The sequence below is a fragment of the Lissotriton vulgaris genome, chromosome 5 (assembly GCF_964263255.1).
Source record: "Lissotriton vulgaris chromosome 5, aLisVul1.2, whole genome shotgun sequence".
NCBI lineage: Eukaryota > Metazoa > Chordata > Amphibia > Caudata > Salamandridae > Lissotriton > Lissotriton vulgaris.
Window position 1 is genome coordinate 215,326,578 of NC_141693.1, and position 18,445 is coordinate 215,345,022.

At 44.7% G+C, this 18,445-nt stretch overlaps 1 protein-coding gene across 1 annotated transcript in view; it reads right to left on the reverse strand.

The window, feature by feature from the left end:
• Positions 1-18,445, reverse strand: part of PNPLA7 (patatin like domain 7, lysophospholipase) — a 1,710,105-nt gene that overhangs the window by 72,560 nt on the left and 1,619,100 nt on the right. The window contains exon 34 of the mRNA XM_086921192.1: positions 11,888-11,972. Coding sequence (XP_086777318.1) covers positions 11,888-11,972 — 85 coding nt within the window. The remainder of the gene's footprint in view (positions 1-11,887; positions 11,973-18,445) is intronic.

An 18,445-nucleotide genomic window follows, 5' to 3' on the forward strand; every position in this document is an offset into this window, starting at 1 on the left:
CGATGGCAGGCAGATTCAGTGCACCTGCATCGTATCGTAGCAGCAGCCTCCTTGGACCCTTTCTTAACATCCAAGGCCAGGGACAGAGACCACTGTGAAAAATTGGCAGGAGCTGCGTTTAGGAAGACATATGGAGAGGAGACCCCTCCACATGTTGAACTAAAAGGCTGGCTGAGAGAGAATCATTAGAGATAGGTCGGGCACTGGGCCTGGGGAGTCACACCATCTGGAGACTATCCTGCGCAGCAACCCAGCGCCCGTAACAATTCTGTGTCTTCTGCCCTATGAGGCGGTGGGCTCCAAAAACAGACTTGAGGGCATTAAACCATTATGGACGGCAACAATATCGAATGGCATAGCCCAGGTCTGTTTAGACGTGTAGGTCTCCCTCTTGGATCAGGGCGGGAGCAGGTGCTGTGTGGGTGAGATTCCTGGAGCCGCTCTCTCGCACAGTCATTGACCCGCCACCGCAAGTTGTCCTGTACCGTGCTAACTGACCGCGGCTGGATCGTGTGTTGCCTGTACTACCCTTGCTCAATATCCACGTCATCATGGGGCACCTTCTGGCAACAGCGCAAACTCAAACTGCCAAGGATCCAAATCGCTCTCCCTTGCTGGCCCCACCTTATCAGGGGCACACCACCCTCTTCAAAGCTGCCTAACACGTCTGACAAGCTGGACTCCATACTGAAAGCAATAGAAAGCTTGCAAGCCTACATCTAGATTGTATGAATTAGAAGGCCATACAGCAAGATCTCCTGCTGAAGCTGATACGCCCAGTATTCTATTAGCTTTGCTCACTAGGCAGAAGAACATTCAGCACCCCATCATCTCCATCAGAGCCGCCCCTGACATGCTGAACTTAACCCAATATGAAATCTACAAAGCATTCTCAGAAAATTGGCAGGCACTTTACTCATCTCCAGGGTAAGCTTCATAGTGGGAAATAGCTGTCTATCTCGACAATGCTCTATTTGGACCCAGCCATTTGCAAATCAGTCATGAACCTGCTTCAATGGAATTAACCCGGCCTGAACTGTCAAACCAGGTACTCCCTGAACTGGAACAGAAGCAATCCAGGACCGGTTTTGCTCTTGTTAGGGCTCATTAGCCAGGTAAGCTTGGTTCCAGTGACATGGTGTGCATGGGGCCCACATCTAGGCATACCTGTCCCACTTAGGGTGACATACTAAAATATACAAAAAAGTGATGGGCGGAATACTTGACTTAATCTCAGCCACTAGCAATTAATCGGGCCGCAACCAAATCCACTGTCATTTTTCACACCATGTCATCTTAGATTTTTGTGGGTAGGGTTGGCCTGAGAACCTTTCTTCCCATTGGTTAGGGTGTATATAGGATATAGCATTTCCAGAGACCATCTTCAGAACATTTTCTGAAGCGTAGAAAAACAAACAGAAGAGGACTCTAACTGCTGTGAGGAGCCTGGAATGACTGGACTTGCTCCTTCTTGTACCAAAAAACAAAGAAGCGGACTCCAAAGGTCATAAGGCTGACCTCCTGTTTAATCAACAGGAATACAACAAGCTACAAGAGACATTTCCTGCAACTTCCCAGCTCACCAGTGGCAACTCAACCTGGCATGGACCCTGTTATTGGCGTCTGTCTGACAGACTGTGAGTCTCCTGATACCTTTCCAACGATCATGAGGTGTTTTAGAAGTGTACTCCTGTGGTAGATAGGGACTTAAAGGACTTGTCAGAAGGTAAAATCTTTAACCAGTACGAACCTGGTTGGTGTATTCAACCCGTGTTCCATCACAATCAGACTTAGAAGATTGGGCAGTGGAGAATCGGAAGTAAACACTAGACCGCTGGCCACTTTGAAGCCCTCACTTCCTGGCTGACTATTCACTTCTAGGTTGAGTATGGCAGAGCAAGTATTTAAACCCTTCACTCTTATCGTACAGTGCTTGGCAACAATTTCTGTATTGTATGTCTTCTCCGCTTGCTGACTAGTTTGTCACATGGACCACTGTCCCTTTATTTTCCTCTGTTCAGTTCGCTCAGGTCCCCCAGTTAGAGAGTTTGTGCCAATCTCTATTTTTGGGTGTGTCTCTGTATCTTGTGGTTACATCAAACCTTTACATAACCCCTGATTGGGATTCAGGGATTTTCACTTGTTTCCCTGTCAAACGTAAGACCCCGTGTGTCGCCTTGTGGCTGAGCCAATACACACAGATAACCGGATTCTGTGCCACTCCTTTCCCCTCGCCGGCTATTTTTTTGGGGTAATAGCCGATTGTTGGAGAACAGATAAGAAGACTGGGACTCACAGCGTATCCGTCTCCTTCGACAGAGCTTAACAGGAACTGGATTTGGGATTTTACCCTGGAGTAGTTATTCCCTCAAACTCCCTCAGGAGTCGCTACTCCATCCTGTGATTATACTGTAGCAGATGTCCCCTTAAACCTACTAATGGGTACAACATCCCAAGGAGCTTGGGATTGTCTTGTAGCCAGGAGTGGTTATCCATGGCATATAGTTAAGTTAGGCTTCGTCTCTCGCCGATGAGCGCGGGCAGAGATGTATGCAGTAGCAGCTGCTAATGGGTAGTAATGGTGAGGCGGGGTTTAGAAAGAAAAAAAGAAAAAAAATCACGTACCTGCTGGCCACCTCCTCTCCCCCGTCCTCTTCAGTCAACACAGCAAACAGGAAGCGCACAGGCTTCCAGACACCCCATAGCATATCACAATGCTGCTGTCACCAGCATGAGAGCAGCGTAATGATTGGTCATAGCGGCCTGGTTCAGCACGCACACTGAGAGTGGGAGCCTGTGCAATACAGCCTGGGTAGAGAACATGCTAAGTGTGCCTGACTATTTGGCCGGCCCAACAAGGCCGGCCAAACAGTCAATCTCACTAAGAAAATGCCCACCATTCCTCCCCCAGCTCTGTCGGCAGCCCAGCCCCACCCGCACCTAAACAGAGCCAGAACGGGGAAATGAATGATAACATGGTGTTCACATCATTTTATTTTTCCTGGGGTCAACGCTCCTCCGCCTTAGCAGAGGAGCCGCCGCTGGGTGTATGTTTATCTATGGTTCTTGATTGTTTTAGATACATTAGTAGTTGCTAAAGGGACGAGGATTTGACTGGCAGTCTGGAAATGGAGAAGCAGTGTTTCTGGCCATTGGACCTTTCCAGCCCCTAACAACAAAGGTGCCACAGGAAGACGTTCTTAACCTCTCTCGCCCTTTATGTGGACACCAGAGAGGATGCCCTAGGGTGAAGTCAAGTAGTGTGGGGTGAGTCTGAAAGGATTGGGGGGGTGAGGGGACCAGTGACTGGGAGCCAACAGACTCACTTACTGCCACTGTTGAGCAGGGAGGAAACTGTCAGATATAAAGCAAAGGCAGCACCTGGAAACCCAAGAAATGGAACACCAATGGGACATGCAAAATAGGAAATCCTCCACCCAAATATTTTGCTTGCATACAAATCGACACAGTCAAGTACTTAAATTCAATTGTAAGCAACATTTTAGGGTGACTCTGGCCTCCATTTTCACTATACTTCCTTTGAGGAAAATCCACTATGGTAGCAGTTTACTCTGTGTCTGTGGGTGGGGGTATTAACTCAGTTGATGGTCAGCAGTCCAACTTGAAGGTAGAGATTCCAGCTCTACTCAGCCAGTTATGTTCTTTTTCGTTACAAACATGTAGAAAATGCCTGCCTTCCCTTTGACAAAAATAATTGCTGAAAAGATGGCGCAAGCATTTTCTGAATTATGAAATCTGAAGATCCCGAACTTAATGGAAGGGAAAAGTACCAGTAGCAGACCTCTTCCACTACAGGAACTAGGATTGACAATTTTGTCAAATTCTCTTGCTGCTAGACCCTTTTTCCTCCATAACCGCCACTGTTAATTCCATAACACCTGCTGTCCCTCCTGATTAGTTTTGTGCTGTATATCCAACACGCTGTCTCCACACTCTGCGAACAACTTCAGCAAACAAACCAACATCAAGACCAGAAAGTACATAAATATGTAACATTTAGATTTAAACTATGGTTACCTTCTCCCATACCTCCTCCCAACTATTATCCCCTCAGTCACAGTTTACTGTGGGCTCACCACTCAAGTGGAAATTAAGAATTAATGAGGCATTATACAGCAGACCAACTTCTTTCACCCACACCTCTAAATGAACCTAGGAGTCCCTGACTAGGCAGAACCTTGTCTTTTGATAGGGGGTATCTTAGTTGATGAAGATTAAGATGGTGTCATTTGGAGACTTGTATCAGACTTTTCAGCTCTACAGTCCTGCATGCAATTCAGCCTATTTACCAACATGGAACTTGATTGACTGAGAACTGCTGCCTGTTGCTTTCAATTTGGACCAGTCGCTGCATGCCCTTACAGTGCGGGGAGCAGGCGTGAAGCCCAAGATGAACTACTTGAAATTCAGGATGAACCAATTCTAGCTCTGGAAACATTTGACAAGCTTCACCCTGCATTCATTAGGACAATCTGCAGATGCCTACCACAATTAGCAAGGGCAGGCACGAAGAGCTCGCCGTGTTAAAGAGCAATTTCAGTCTGACTGCTCTGAATATAAAGCGAAGAACTCCTGGCAGGCACAAGGCACTCTACTCCTGTTAGGCCTAATGGATGTTTATGGACATACATATTAATTTTCATGCATCTTGCACATAAAGGAGGCGAGGCAGGAGAATGATGTTAAGTTCAATCAGTTACATTCATTTTATGCACACTCGCCTGCCAGGCTGAACAGTGAGATTTTTACGTTTGCCTTCACATGGGGGTAAGCAGCGACAGCTTCACGCACAGCCTGCCAAGTGCCAGGGATTTTCATATGTAGCAACAGCCTCCTTGGACTGAAGGTCAACTCTTCTTCTTTAGAGTGGACTCCCATGTCTGACTGCCCAAGAATCTAGGAGAATTTATGGACATATGGCATATATTTAAAGGGAACATTGGCTTTCCTACAATATGCGGGTGTGATAGCTCATGAAGTAGGATGAGGAACACTGTGACCATTCCCCCCTGTGCTTAGTCCTAAGACACCAACAAGAAAAAAAAATTCGCAAAAAGTAAAAAGGGCTGCCCCTATTACCATTGATACTGGATCCCTTCAATGTGTGCAAGGTGCAACTCTGACTCTCCCACCTGTAAAAGCAGTCAACTGAAATAAACAGATGCCTGATGCATCTATGCCTTATTCGATTTCTGATACACACTCGATTACATATTAACTTTAACATACCCAATGATATCCAGGGGATGATGTGCTCTCTTCGTATCTGGCATTGAACTGTCCGCATTCAGTCACAGCCAGGTTGATGGGATAAATAAGTGGGCTGGTACTATCTATTTTTACACCGGATACACCCGCTTAGTGATACTTGTGTCCATAATAGATGTTGGTTCAAAGCTTTCAGACACCAAGCGTGGTTTTTCTAGGAGGGATATTTTGAATGGGGAATTTGCTTTCTCCAAGAAGTAATGCTGATGCTTTAATGTCCTTAAAGCACATTGAAAAAACCTGAAAAATGTATTAACCCTCAGGGCCAATTCGCCTGTCCAAGACGTGTAACACTGGTGTAGGGCTAGTCCCTACTGTCTGAGGAATCCTATAAAATGTGTGTGGGTGACAGTACACATCTTAAGGGGTGAAAGACATGTCTTAAGTACTAGAAATGATCCTTTATGGACCATACCTGCTGAACAATTCCAGAGGGAATGCAGAGACACACTGTAAGATGAGAAAGTTGTTCACCTGCTGTAACAATCTTTCTGGTGGATACAATATCTACCTGAAGCTTCCTCACATCACCAAAAACTCCCAGATGCCATACTGGATTCAGAAACTTCAAAGCTTCCACGTCATCTGTAGGAAGCGCTGGCTTTGAGCCAACATGGATGTGGCACCAGACGATGTCACTTAAGCCATAGAGCACCCACATCTGAGTAGCAAAGTCAGTTTCTACCCATGTTTTTTCCCAAACCTTCAAGGAGAGTTGACAGACTGACATCAAAAAAGCAGTGCAGTAGCAAAACATTTAGTGTAACCTTATTAACTTTCCCTATAACTTATCCATCAAATGAGGAGGAGGAGAGCAGGTCGGTGAGCAATCAGGAGGTATAGTATCTACCAGAAAGATCATTACCACAGGTAAGGATTATGTTATTTACACTATAAGTATCTGTTCATGGCATGTAGTGTGGTAGATTCACATGGTCTGCATACTCCTGCCATCTAGTGTTAGGTCAGATGTCTACAATTTGTTTTTCTGTGAAGTGAGAACGAGAGAAAAGTGATGACCATGCATATGATATTGTAAGTAGATTGTGCAATGGTCACAGGAATCCGGGGAGGAGGGCCGGCCCATGTGAATCTACAGCACTACATGCCATGAACAGATGTTTACAGGGTAAGTAACAATCCGTTGGATGGCGTGTGTGGCAATAAAGCAGTGCCCTCCAGAAAGCTGTGGCTAACCTGTGGGTGTTGCAGTTGTTTGGAAAGGTGTATGCAGCACTGCCTGACCTACACTTGCTTGTTTGTGTGATAATATATCTACACAGTAATGTTTAGTGAAAGTGTGTGGGGTTGACCATGTAGCAAATTTACAAATTTCAGCTATTGGTATATTGCAGAGGAAAGCCATAGATCGTCCTATTTTGTAGGTAGAGTGTGCTTTAGGAGATGTGGACAAAGTTCTTTTACCTTTGACATAACATGTCAATGCATTTAATTAACCATCTAGAAATACCTGATTTTGATACAAGCTTTCCCATGTGATGGGGCAAAAAAGCCACAAAGAGTTGCTTGGTTTTACAAAACTCTTTAGTTTTGTCAATATAGTACATTAAAGCTATGTTTACATCTAAAGTATGAAGGTCTCTTTCTGCAACTGAATCAGTTTGCGGAAAGAAGATAGGTCATTCAAATGCGTGATCTAGATGAAAAGTAGAAACTATCTTTGGAAGGAATTTTGGGTTTGTTCGAATTACTTCCCTATCTGTTTGTAGTTGGAAGAAAGGTTCTTCCAAAGTTATTGCCTGGAGCTCTTCGACACCCTTTGAAATGATTTCCTCCATATGTGCCTCTGTAATATCCCCTTGATGGAGAGGTGTGATGTTGTTCCCTATAGGAAAAGGTAGAAGCATCTGATGGTCTTGTTTTATTGCCAGGTTTGTATGTGGGGTGCCAAAAGGAACTCCGCTGATTTGGTAATTCTTTGTCCTTTTAATTTTTTTCAAATGTTTGGTCCACTTGGGGACCAAACAGATATTATTGATCAAAAGGGACGTTAAGATGTGTCTCTGTACCTCTGGCTTAAAGCCAGATATGTGTAGCCAAACGTGTCTACGAAGCAGTATACTTGTATTTATGCCCCTGGCAGCCGTGTCCACTGAATCAAGGGCATATCTGATCAAGTTTTTTAAAATAATATATCCTCCTGGACAGTTTGGTGGCCTTTTTTTGTACTCCTCAGGGAGATTTTGAAGGATTTCCTCTATCCCGTCCAAATGAGCCTTATCATACCTCGCCAACAACCCCTGAGTGTTGCCAATTTGCCAATGGCTGGCTACCTGTTCTGCCACCCTTTTCCCCCAAGCATCAATTGTCGGGTGGAGGGGCATCTGCTGATGTCTGAGTTAGCCCTCTTGTGGGCATTAGATACCACCATCGAGTCGGAGGAAGTTGGCCCTTGATGTAAGGTATATCTGAGGGTGCAGCTTTGTATTTTTGTCTACTCTTGGTGTGATAATACGTGCCCGTACCGGATCTTTAAAGATTTCATCTGAGTAACAGATCATCCCCCTTTAGCTTGGGTAGATATTGGCATGCTCTAGTGGCAGAGGAGAGTGTTTCAAAGAGGAAGTCAGCCTCTACAGGACCTTTGTATAAGGGGACCTGGTGATACGCAGCTGCCATAGCTATAAGTTCCTGGAAGAATGTTACATCATCTGGGGTTGATGGCTTAGCTGGGTAAACGTCTGGGTCATTATTCCCAAGGAGGGGGGGTCATAGCTGTCCCATGGATCTGTAGGTTGCTGATCATCGTCATCTCCGCTCCCTGATCCACTGTGTCAGACTGTGGGGAACCATGTGGAGTAATGGCTCCTATATCACTAGCAGAGTGATATGATGGAAGAGGTGGTTGTGGTGAGGAAGGTGGAGGAGAAGCGGGCAAATGTGGCTATAAACGACTGGTTGGAATGTCCTTTTTCTGTTTCTTAGGTATGGGGTAGACTGATCACCTCCTCAAAAGTAAAAGCTGACATTTCAATGAAGCAGGCACTGCTTGTACTGTCCTTGCCAAAATCCGATCAGTAGAAGGCTGAATGTGTATTTTCTTCTGCTTCAGATCAAGTCTCTCTTTCAAAGTCTTAAGGATTGCTTCTGGTGCCAAAATGGATGTTTTCGGTTCAAAACTTGATTTCTGTTACGTCGCCAAAGTGGTCGGAGCTGAAGTGGCGGCGGACTGGGCGCTCAAAGCCGATGAGTTGGATGGTCCGCTCGGCACTAAGATTGGTAGGCTTGATGCAGAGAGTTTCGGATTGGCTTCCGTTGCCAGGCTTGAAGAAGGGACATAGCAGATGTTCAGTGCTTACCATAGCTTGTCGGCAGTGGTGACCCGGGAGCCGAAATTTTGGTCCAAACTGAATGTCTCTTAGTGAGTTGTACTACTATGACATGGGCACTCACTGAAGGCAAGTCCTGCATCTGTAGGCCAAACTATCTCAGGTTCAGATGCCAAGCCTGATATGGAAAGGGCTCTTTCTCCGCAGTCGAAGCCTCATGCTGGTCCTCCTCCACATGTACAACATTGTGTTAGCCAAAGATGTCGGGTGTCTCTTCCATATCTCTGTGCTGCATCTCTTTCCAAAGCCCCTACGGTCCACAACATTTTCTTCTATTGAAAAGATAGACTAGCCTCACAGTTTTCCTCGTTGTGGTCAGGAGACAGAGACAGGTTGCAAACCCGATGGAGGTCTGTGTGCAAGCATTTCGTGTGGCATTTGGGACAGAATCGAAATGGAGTTCGGTCTATCAGTAGTGCATCACTGGTCGAAGGATTGCTTCTGTTTTCTAAAGCCAATGGTGTAACATGAATGAAAACAATACCGACAAGTATAGAGGTTAGAAACAAACCGAAGGGAGCCCGAAAGCGGTCACAAATGGGAGCACCGAAGAACACGTCGGTACCCAATGGCAGAAAGAAAACAATCTAACAATAGAGTTGATGCCCATGCACAATATCACTGAGAGGAGGAGTCACTTTATCTTATGACTCGAGAAACTTCTTTAAAAAAAACAAATTACACACATCCAGACCCAACACTAGATGGCAGGAGTATGCAGAGCATGTGTATCTACAGCCACACATGTTTATGTTTATGATTATGTTTTGGCAACTTGTAATGCGCGCAATTACCCTGGGGTGTCTCGGCGCTTAGATGCCATTGGACGTAACTTTTTCTTCTGATGTATAATTCTACCTACAGATGCCTCACTTATAGAACATATGTCAGAGGAATACCCTGCCGCTGGAGGACGGTTGATGGATGGCTAGAAGGAGGAAATCTTGCAAAACAGACCTAGCAAAGTGCAGTCCAGATGGACCTCAGAATACGGGTAGTAATCCTTAGCGAAGATATGTAGGGACACCCACATCACCATCTTGCAGAAGTGGGGGATTTAGCTCCTGGGGAATGGGGTCTGATGCCTTTCAAAGGATAAGGGTTCCGTGTAGAGTTTTAAGTAGCCAGGAAGAAAGGCGCACTACCTGGTAGCGGTGAGTCAAGAAATAACATCAATGATATGATGCTACAAGGTCAGAGGAAACCCCAATAACCCCTGATGAGAGGGGCACGGGCCCACTCAGTAAGTAGAACAAACGTTCTGTGCACACGTTTAGGTAGATATAGAAGAGTGTCAATAAACAAAATGCAATTGTAGAAAATGAAACAAGGTAGACGCAAATAGGTGGTTTCTTTCAAAGCGACATGTATTGGAACCTTCCTCTTCGGAAGGATGACATCAAAGAAAACAACCAGCCGACACGTGTTTTGTCAAGCGGGCAGTGAACCCATGACTCTTCAGGGCTGAAAGTAAATTGTGAGAACAGGTTCATATAGCCGGTGATAATTCCAACCCAGCATGAACGGGTATAGGTGTGGTAATTCGTCAACACTGACAAAAGCCTCTATGTGATCAGGATAGTCTTACATAACTGGAAACCCAGGTCAGGGCTTCTTGAGAACCAGAATTGGCTCTGCGGAAGAAGGCATGAAGAATAGTGTTGCTGACTACCAATGATCACAGGATTGGGACCATTTCTTAAACAATGAAGAAGAGGACTTGTCTTTTCTATTGTGTTTCTTGAGAGAAACCCCTTTGGATGGCTGCTATCTATCAGAAGACTTGCCTCCTGGAAGGGAGAATGAAAGTTTAAGAGCAAGCCAAGAATGACAGTTTCCTACACCCAGATGTCCTTCATTTGCTTGGGAGCAAGGGACTTACACGTCGAGAGATCACAATCAAGCCACAGGCAGATGTTGTGGAGTTCATACATGAATTTGAGACAATGTTGGCAGAGTTTGAAACCCAACAACTTAGGATGTGACATTTGACCTAGACTGCTATGCAAGGGCCTTCCAATTTTACATGGATGTTGTGGACCTGCATCAGTGAGGTGTGGTAAAACAGTAACTGATACCAGCACACCATCCTGTGGTAGAAATAGACCAGTGTTATCACTGCCTGGACGGACTAAGCTGCGACTTAATTTGTGTGGCTATCTGTCAGTGCTGAAGAGCTATTGCTTGAGATCCAGTCTGGCACCTGGCTATTAATAGGAAACAACAACTGTAGGCACACTAGAGTTTCAAATAGTTGGTTCATTTTTTTAATTGAGGTCAGATAGCAAAAGAGTAATTGCTATGGATTAACTAAGATCTGTCAGGATTTTCTGCCTTTCTGCCAACACTTACTTAACAACAGACAATTTGAAAGAAGTTGCTCTTTGGGGGGAGTAATGTACCATAGTCTGACAAGTTAAAAGATTAATTTACGTATATAAATTTAACAATTTAAGTTGAGGGCTTCCAATATACATTTAGGTGTACAAAATGAGCAGTAATGAATTGGAGAATCAGATAGCTAAGAGTATTAGATCTAGTAGCCAATTGCAAGTAGAAGAAGTATCAAGGTAAGGCACCTGGAAATGTTCGTAGGATGAAACATTTGCAGAAAGAAGTATCCATAAGAATACTCACCTTGCAACATAGGCGTTTGGCTCATTAAGTCTTTCCGCATTGTAGACGAGGACAAGGACTCATTGAGACAACCCCTACATTTTAAGGCAGACCTCAGGCTTACAGAACGTCTGCATGTTGCAGAGAAGGACACATTCTCATTGTGAGGGACCCTATACTGTAGGACAGGAGATGGGTTTAACGAGACAATACACACATTGTAAGATAGGCCTTATAATCACTAAGAGTGTCTCCATATTGCAAAACATAAAATGGGCACATGCAGGGACTCCCTGCATTAAGATAGGGACTATGGCATTGGCATCCAAAAGGATAAGCATATAACCTAAATATAAACACAAGGGACAACCAATAAGAAAGTTGTTTTCAGTGAAAAAAGTGGGTAAAAAACAAACAGAATCCTAGACGAGCATCAGATAGGAGAATGTGTTGAAGGTTGTGGGTTCACATGCCCAAAATAGCAATGCCAAATACTGGTCCTTGATGCCCAGGTCTTGTTAATGGGTGGTTTATGCAGTGCTGAGTTGTAGCCACGGAGACAGGCAAACAAACAGGCATAACGTTTCTTGCAAACAGAGGATCCCTCTCACAGCAGGCCTGTGAAAACTCACCATCCACAACGGCTGTCTTCACTGGCTCTATTCGGGACACTATTTCTGCGAGGTCAGTGAAGGAGGCATTCGGGCAAGTGTTCAACTGCAACGAAAAACCAAAACAAACATCGTGAAGTAACAATGTAAAACTAAGAGAAAACCTTGAAATGTATAGAGCACTTTCCTCATAGCCCTATAATTGTTTTGTGAAAACCACAGGCAACTCTTCTGATGCTTACCGAATTTCAGTTACCATTTGTGAAATTATCACTACTAATACAGTGCTAGTACATCAAAAGCAAGGTTAGAAGTACAGTATTACCATACTACCAAAAGCTTCATGTTCAGCGTCTCTCTTACCACACAAGACTGCTCCTGCAAATAACACGATCAATCGATTTTCCAATATCCGTCAGGTTGTCAAACCTCTATACTTTGCTACATTTGAACAATCCAATATCTGTGCCTAACAGTAACTTCAATGTTACGTGAGCTGTTCCAATAAGCAATCTTGATCCCTGCTCCCACAGTCTGAGGTATTCCTGAGATATTGTGACTTTCAATCACCTTCCCTCAACTCAGCCCTCAGTGCTGATTTTATCTAAGCCATTACTATTGTCTGTAATCTTACAACCCTACACACCATATAACTTTCTTAGAATGTTTAACACAAAAACTCAGGTTCAGCTAGATGTTATTGCTACACTTTTCATTATTAACTCTTCACTACAATATCTTTTGATCAACTGTAGTGAGACAGACTGACGGTGCTGAAATATTCGATATATTCACTGAAGTCACTTCTAATCTGGTACAATCGAACTTCTCCATTAATTCTCCACTTTCTTTTTAGGATTATATTTTTCACGGTTACTCCCCTCCCTCTTCCCATCCTCCCCCTTTTTAGGTTTTGACTGGCGATGCGCACGTAGTGCGCATGCGCCAAAAAACCTTATGAGTTGTGTGTGCAGTCGGGTATACGCCCCTCCTCCCATTGGCTAGCTCCATAAATGGAGGCTAGCCATTGGGAGAGGGCTCTGTCCGTCAATCTCGGACCAGATTCGGGGGCGTTCCCGAGAATTTTTGGCTTTTGGCGACGTCACGCTACGTCAGCCAAAAGCCGAGAACGCCCCCGAATCTGGTCCGCCATTGACGGCACTCGGCGCCCCCTCCACGAGTCCTGGAACCAGGTCCGCCTCACCTCGCAGCGCCCGATGGCAGCTTTAGGCAGAAGGGGATGTCCGCTGCACGCCTTCTCTCGTTTGCTTTGTTGCCTGGTGTAGCACTGTGACGTCGGCACCCGTAGAAAGGTCTCGCGCAGCCAGAAAAGCGCTGCATTCCAGGAAGAGGCAACACACTGCAACAGAGTCAAGATGGTGAGATACAGGCGGGATCTGTAGAGCTAGGGAGCTGACTGCAGCCCGGCGGGAGGGGACCCAGAGCGCACAGGAAGGCCAGCGAGCTTAAAGGCTGTACAAACACGGCACCCCAGAGAGAAATATCTTTATGGCGTGTACGATTAAGGTTAGTGTAGGGTGTGGCTCTTCAAGACAGAGGGCAGTACACCGGAGCTCGGCCGACTGACATAGTTGCCCGTTCCCACCCCCTCTCCCGCTCTCCGTGTCTGCGGACTCCGTTCCCGCCCCCCTACCGGTGCCTCGGCTCCCAGTTCCCGCCCCCCTACCGCTGCCTCGCTCTCCGTGTCTCCCCGGCCCTGTTCCCGCCCCCCTACCGCTGCCTCGGCTCCCAGTTCCCGCCCCCCTACCGCTGCCTCGGCTCCCAGTTCCCGCCCCCCTACCGCTGCCTCGCTCTCAAACATGACACTTTGCCATCACTGCTACTGCACGTAATGTGTGTTAATACGCGTCGTCATGTAGAACAGCACTGCATCATTGCAAGAGCAAGTATGCTTCGGCTTCGCCATACTCTCCGACCATGTTCTTGTGGTGATATTCACCCTGCTTGTATTTGCGAGTAGCACAGTAACCGCTATTAATTTAGTCCTTTTGAAGTATTTATAGAGCCCTTTATACGTAGTTGTGGGGCGCTGAGGAGTATTTTCGGACAGTACCCGGTTGAGGAGGTAGTTGTTAGCAGAGTGTTGCATTTGTTGTGAAAGTGTGCGGCGAGTGTTGCATTTACAGGGAGATATAATGTTAGGCTTGTGGATTTTAGCTGGCCCATGTGGTGAAACACTGGGAGGTGTGGCGCGCTAAGTAGGTGTGGCATTCTGAACTCTTCCACTGAAAGCCGGGAAAGTTTAAAGCAGAATTACCTAAACAGTTTGAACACGGAAAGGCTGAAAGGGGTAGCTGTTTCCTAGGTTCTAGTGCTTCGTCGCAGTCGCCTCGTCCTGTGCCGGTCCGTGCAGTCCAACGGTGTTCAGAGCTTGGGGCGGGTGAGGAGCTGGGCCGACCCTGTCCCGAGCTGAGAGGTATCACCAACTGTCGCTTTCTCTCTCGCGAGATCGCCGGTACTTCCGTGAAGATGGCAGCTGCAGGCTGGAGAGTATGTGGGGGCCGGGTTGCCCGCTTGTTCGGCTCTACCCTTGGAAGAACAGGGAGCCAGAGAGTTCTGTGGCCGAAAGCCCCCGTGGTGGGGGGCGTGCTCCTCGGCGTGGGGGTGACCTGGTACAGCCTCACGAGTGCCCGCGGCGGGGAGAGCCCGGGGAGGAGAGCCACAGTCCGGGCACAGGTAGGAGGCTGACAGAACTCTACTGAAACCATTGCAGTGGTTCGCACTTCACAGCACAACCAAACCCAGTGCACACACTGGCCCTGCAAAACACTGCGGCAAACCTGCCAGCGATACCATACTTTGTTTTTAAGTAGTGCTGTACAACTTCAGCCAGCCCCAACTTTTTAGCCTAACACGCTCTCAGTTTTAAACTATTTTAAAAACATGATGGCGAAACGAAACTGTGTCCTGGTTGACAAACAGGACACTTTGCCATCACTGCTACTGCACGTAATGTGTGTTAATACGCGGCCTCATGTAGAACAGCACTGCATCATTGCAAGAGCAAGTATGCTTCGGCTTCGCCATACTCTCCGACCATGTTCTTGTGGTGATATTCACCCTGCTTGTATTTGCGAGTAGCACAGGAACCGCTATTAATTTAGTCCTTTTGAAGTATTTATAGAGCCCTTTATACGTAGTTGTGGGGCGCTGAGAATATTTTCGGACAGTACCCGGTTGAGGAGGTAGTTGTTAGCAGAGTGTTGCATTTGTTGTGAAAGTGTGCGGCGAGTGTTGCATTTATAGTGATAGTATGTGGGAAGCTGTCTGTGTGTGTGTGGGGCTCTGTGTGTGTGTGGGGGGGGGGGTTCTGTGTGTTTGTGTGTGTCATTTGCGAGAGATAAAGCTAGTGGCATTGTAAATGACAATGCCATTTATTTATGTTAAAAAAAACATAAATAAAAATAATGTCAAGAGCAATGCCAATAGCTCTAACTTTAACAAAGGCAAAACCATTGCATTGTAAATGCTTGTTGCTTCATACTACCAGCTTTTGCCTTGTTTCTTCTGTTTCTTCTTGATCTTGTGTGACCTTAGTTGACTCTCTTGAGCACACGTGTTTTTATCAACATCAATTTGTGAGTTTCACTTCTTCTCCATTGCCAAATGTACTTTTCTTAAGTCTTCATACTAGAGGTCTGCCATTGTCTATTGGCTTTTCAGATACAAGTTCAACTTACTTTTTCCCTATTGGTAGATTTTCCATTCTGTATCCTCTTGTTATCCTATTGTCTTTGGAAGTTTCACTGCATATCTGCAGTGGCCCTTGACTAGCTGTGCAGCTGGTTTGTTACTTTTCTTAAATAATACTGACTCTCGAAGTGCTCTAATGCCCTCTGGCAATGTTCACACTCTTTAAAACTGCGAAAAGACTTGATGAAGGCACATTAGATAAGACATGCAAAGAAGTACACGAGCATTAGATGCGGTTTTCAAAGTACAGTGAAACAAATGCTATTTTTGATTTTGTAAAACAGAATGCTACCAAAACAACTGCCAATTGTTAGCAGATCTAATGAGGACTTGGAGTTGGATCAGGTAGTCAAAAGCCTCTAATGTGCAATACTTTATGGCTGTAACTATTGATCTGTAATTTAGGAGTGCTCCCTCATGACCTATATTTCTTTTATCTGATTCAACATGAATTCAATATGGGCTGAAAATAAAATTAGACCATAGCAAAATCCAAAAACAAACATTTATAAATCTTGACATCATGTATTCATTTTCTTTGTTTTAGCAAAACTATTTTTGTAATTTCTTTTGCCAATTTTACATATAAAATTGATATTATAAACATATACACATAATTTTACAATATAATACCATTTTCATGTATAAAAATCATAAACCCCCAGACTTGACATATTGTGTGCCCGTCTCTGTGTCGAGCCAGTTAGGAGTCTGTGCTGGCGAAGTAAGCTTTGTTGGACTCAGATCAAAATATTCTCACGCACATTTAATCCGAGATGTTGCCCTAATGGGTTGGCAAAATATAATAACAAGGATACAGTGATCCTACTGAAGTGATCATATAAGGATCCACTGTTTTTCTGACAATATACTTGTATTTATATCTCACCCAATGCACAGCGCATAAGAGAAATTTAGAGAGCGGCAATAATACTCGGGAAAAAGGGTCGCAATTGAAAATTGAATAACTGTTGGTGGAGAAATGTTGGTAGTATCCCCTGGGTGTAGTGATATTGGTCTGATATCTGGCAGAACCTGAGGAAAGTGGTGTTCATCTATTCTTCAAGACACCGAAAAGCGTCGACCAATGCTATTCAGATTCTGCTATATGCAGTTGCTTTAAAATGGTCGTGGAGACTAAAACAACTTTATGTCTCCCACTTTCCAGATATATTTAGTTATGAATGTGGTATGAGTGTAGTTGAAGATCTATGTGTGTGTGACAGTTTGTTGTAATGTTTTTCTTTGTTGTTTCTTTACCTGGTGGTTTATGATGTTGACACATGAAAATGTCATTATATTGTAAAATTATGTGAATATGTCTCATATATCCATATCATATGTAAAACTGGCAAAAGAAAGTATAAAAATATTTTTTATAAAACAAAGTAAATGAATATTCGGGTCAGGGAGGACCGACGTAGGTCCACTACCGGAGCACACGAGTTGGGAAGTACCGGGTGTTTGCTTCCTCTCCCTGCTGGACCCATGAAGTATCTAACTTCATAAATTAATGCTCTAATGGTCTACGACTCTACCAGAGACCACACCGGTATAACTGAGTTGTACTACACCAAGTGTTCCTCAGGTTAGGGTGTGCCTTAGGGTGCGCATACCACCTTGGAACTTACAGTAGGTCCTGAAGAATGCTTAGCTAACTGCATATCCAAGCAGAAACATGTTGACCCATTTCTTACACTCAAATCGGATGTCACTGGCTACTTTATAGAACGAGGTAATGTCTGTCTCACTCTTTTTAATGGTCATTGGTCAGCCTTTAATAAATTAGTTGATAGGCTAGACACAGTCAACTTTTAAACTCACAATTTTTTTCACCATCACGCACACACGTATTTGAATATCCTGCTCCGCTGTAAACCAGGCGTTGAATCACACCAGGGAGGCATTCAGCCTCTCTGGTGGAACCCTATGATGAAGCATGTCACCGACCAGGTCGGTGAGTGAGGGTTCTTTTTACAAACACTGGTTTTTGTCCTCGGCTGTCTTGTTTAACCAGGAGTTTCCTGGTTTTACTATATTCACTCTTTCGTTATTGTATATTGATTTAAAGGGGGTTCAGGAGTGCCTCATTCCCTCTCTCTCTTGTTGTTATCCATCATAATTTAATTTTCAGCCCATGTTGAATTCATGTTGAATCAGATAAAAGAAATATAGGTCATGAGGGAGCACTCTTAGATTGTGTTGTTGTTTTCCCCCTCTTCTCCCTGATATTACAAGTTTTTTTCCTAGAGGGGGGTCCCTTTATCTTGCATACTATTGATCTGTAAGCCTGTAGCGATAGCGAACTTCCGTCTTGGCAATGTTTCCATTTTATGAAGGTTTGCCATATGTGTGTGTCCGACACACAATAAAGGATTATGTGGAGTTCACTACAAAAGGGTCGCATAAGAATATGCTATTCATTTTTGAGTGTTGGTCTCAATGTAAATTATGCTAGAGCAACAATACATACATTACAAAATCGAAAAGTGATTATGTTCATAAATTTGTTAGTCCACAGAAAAAGTTTTCCGAACTGCTAATAACGGTGGCAGATTTGAACAATCTGCACAAAACTTCCCAAAAGAGGTATACATGTACTACATAATAATCCATGAAAATGTTATTGATGCAGTTTGGTCAAAGGGGGTGTGGACAATAGGAATGAGGAACATGAAAGGTGCCTTTTCCAGTCAAACTCCCAGAAGATTTTATTCGATTTTCATTCAAGAGTCAGAAAATGTAAAAAGAAAAGTGGCAGTGTCCCATTCCCTGGTCAGGGCGACGGGTCAGCTGACCTACTACCCCACTTGCTGTGTGCCCAAGAGCGGGACAAGGGCAGCTGACCCCAATACCACCCTTGCA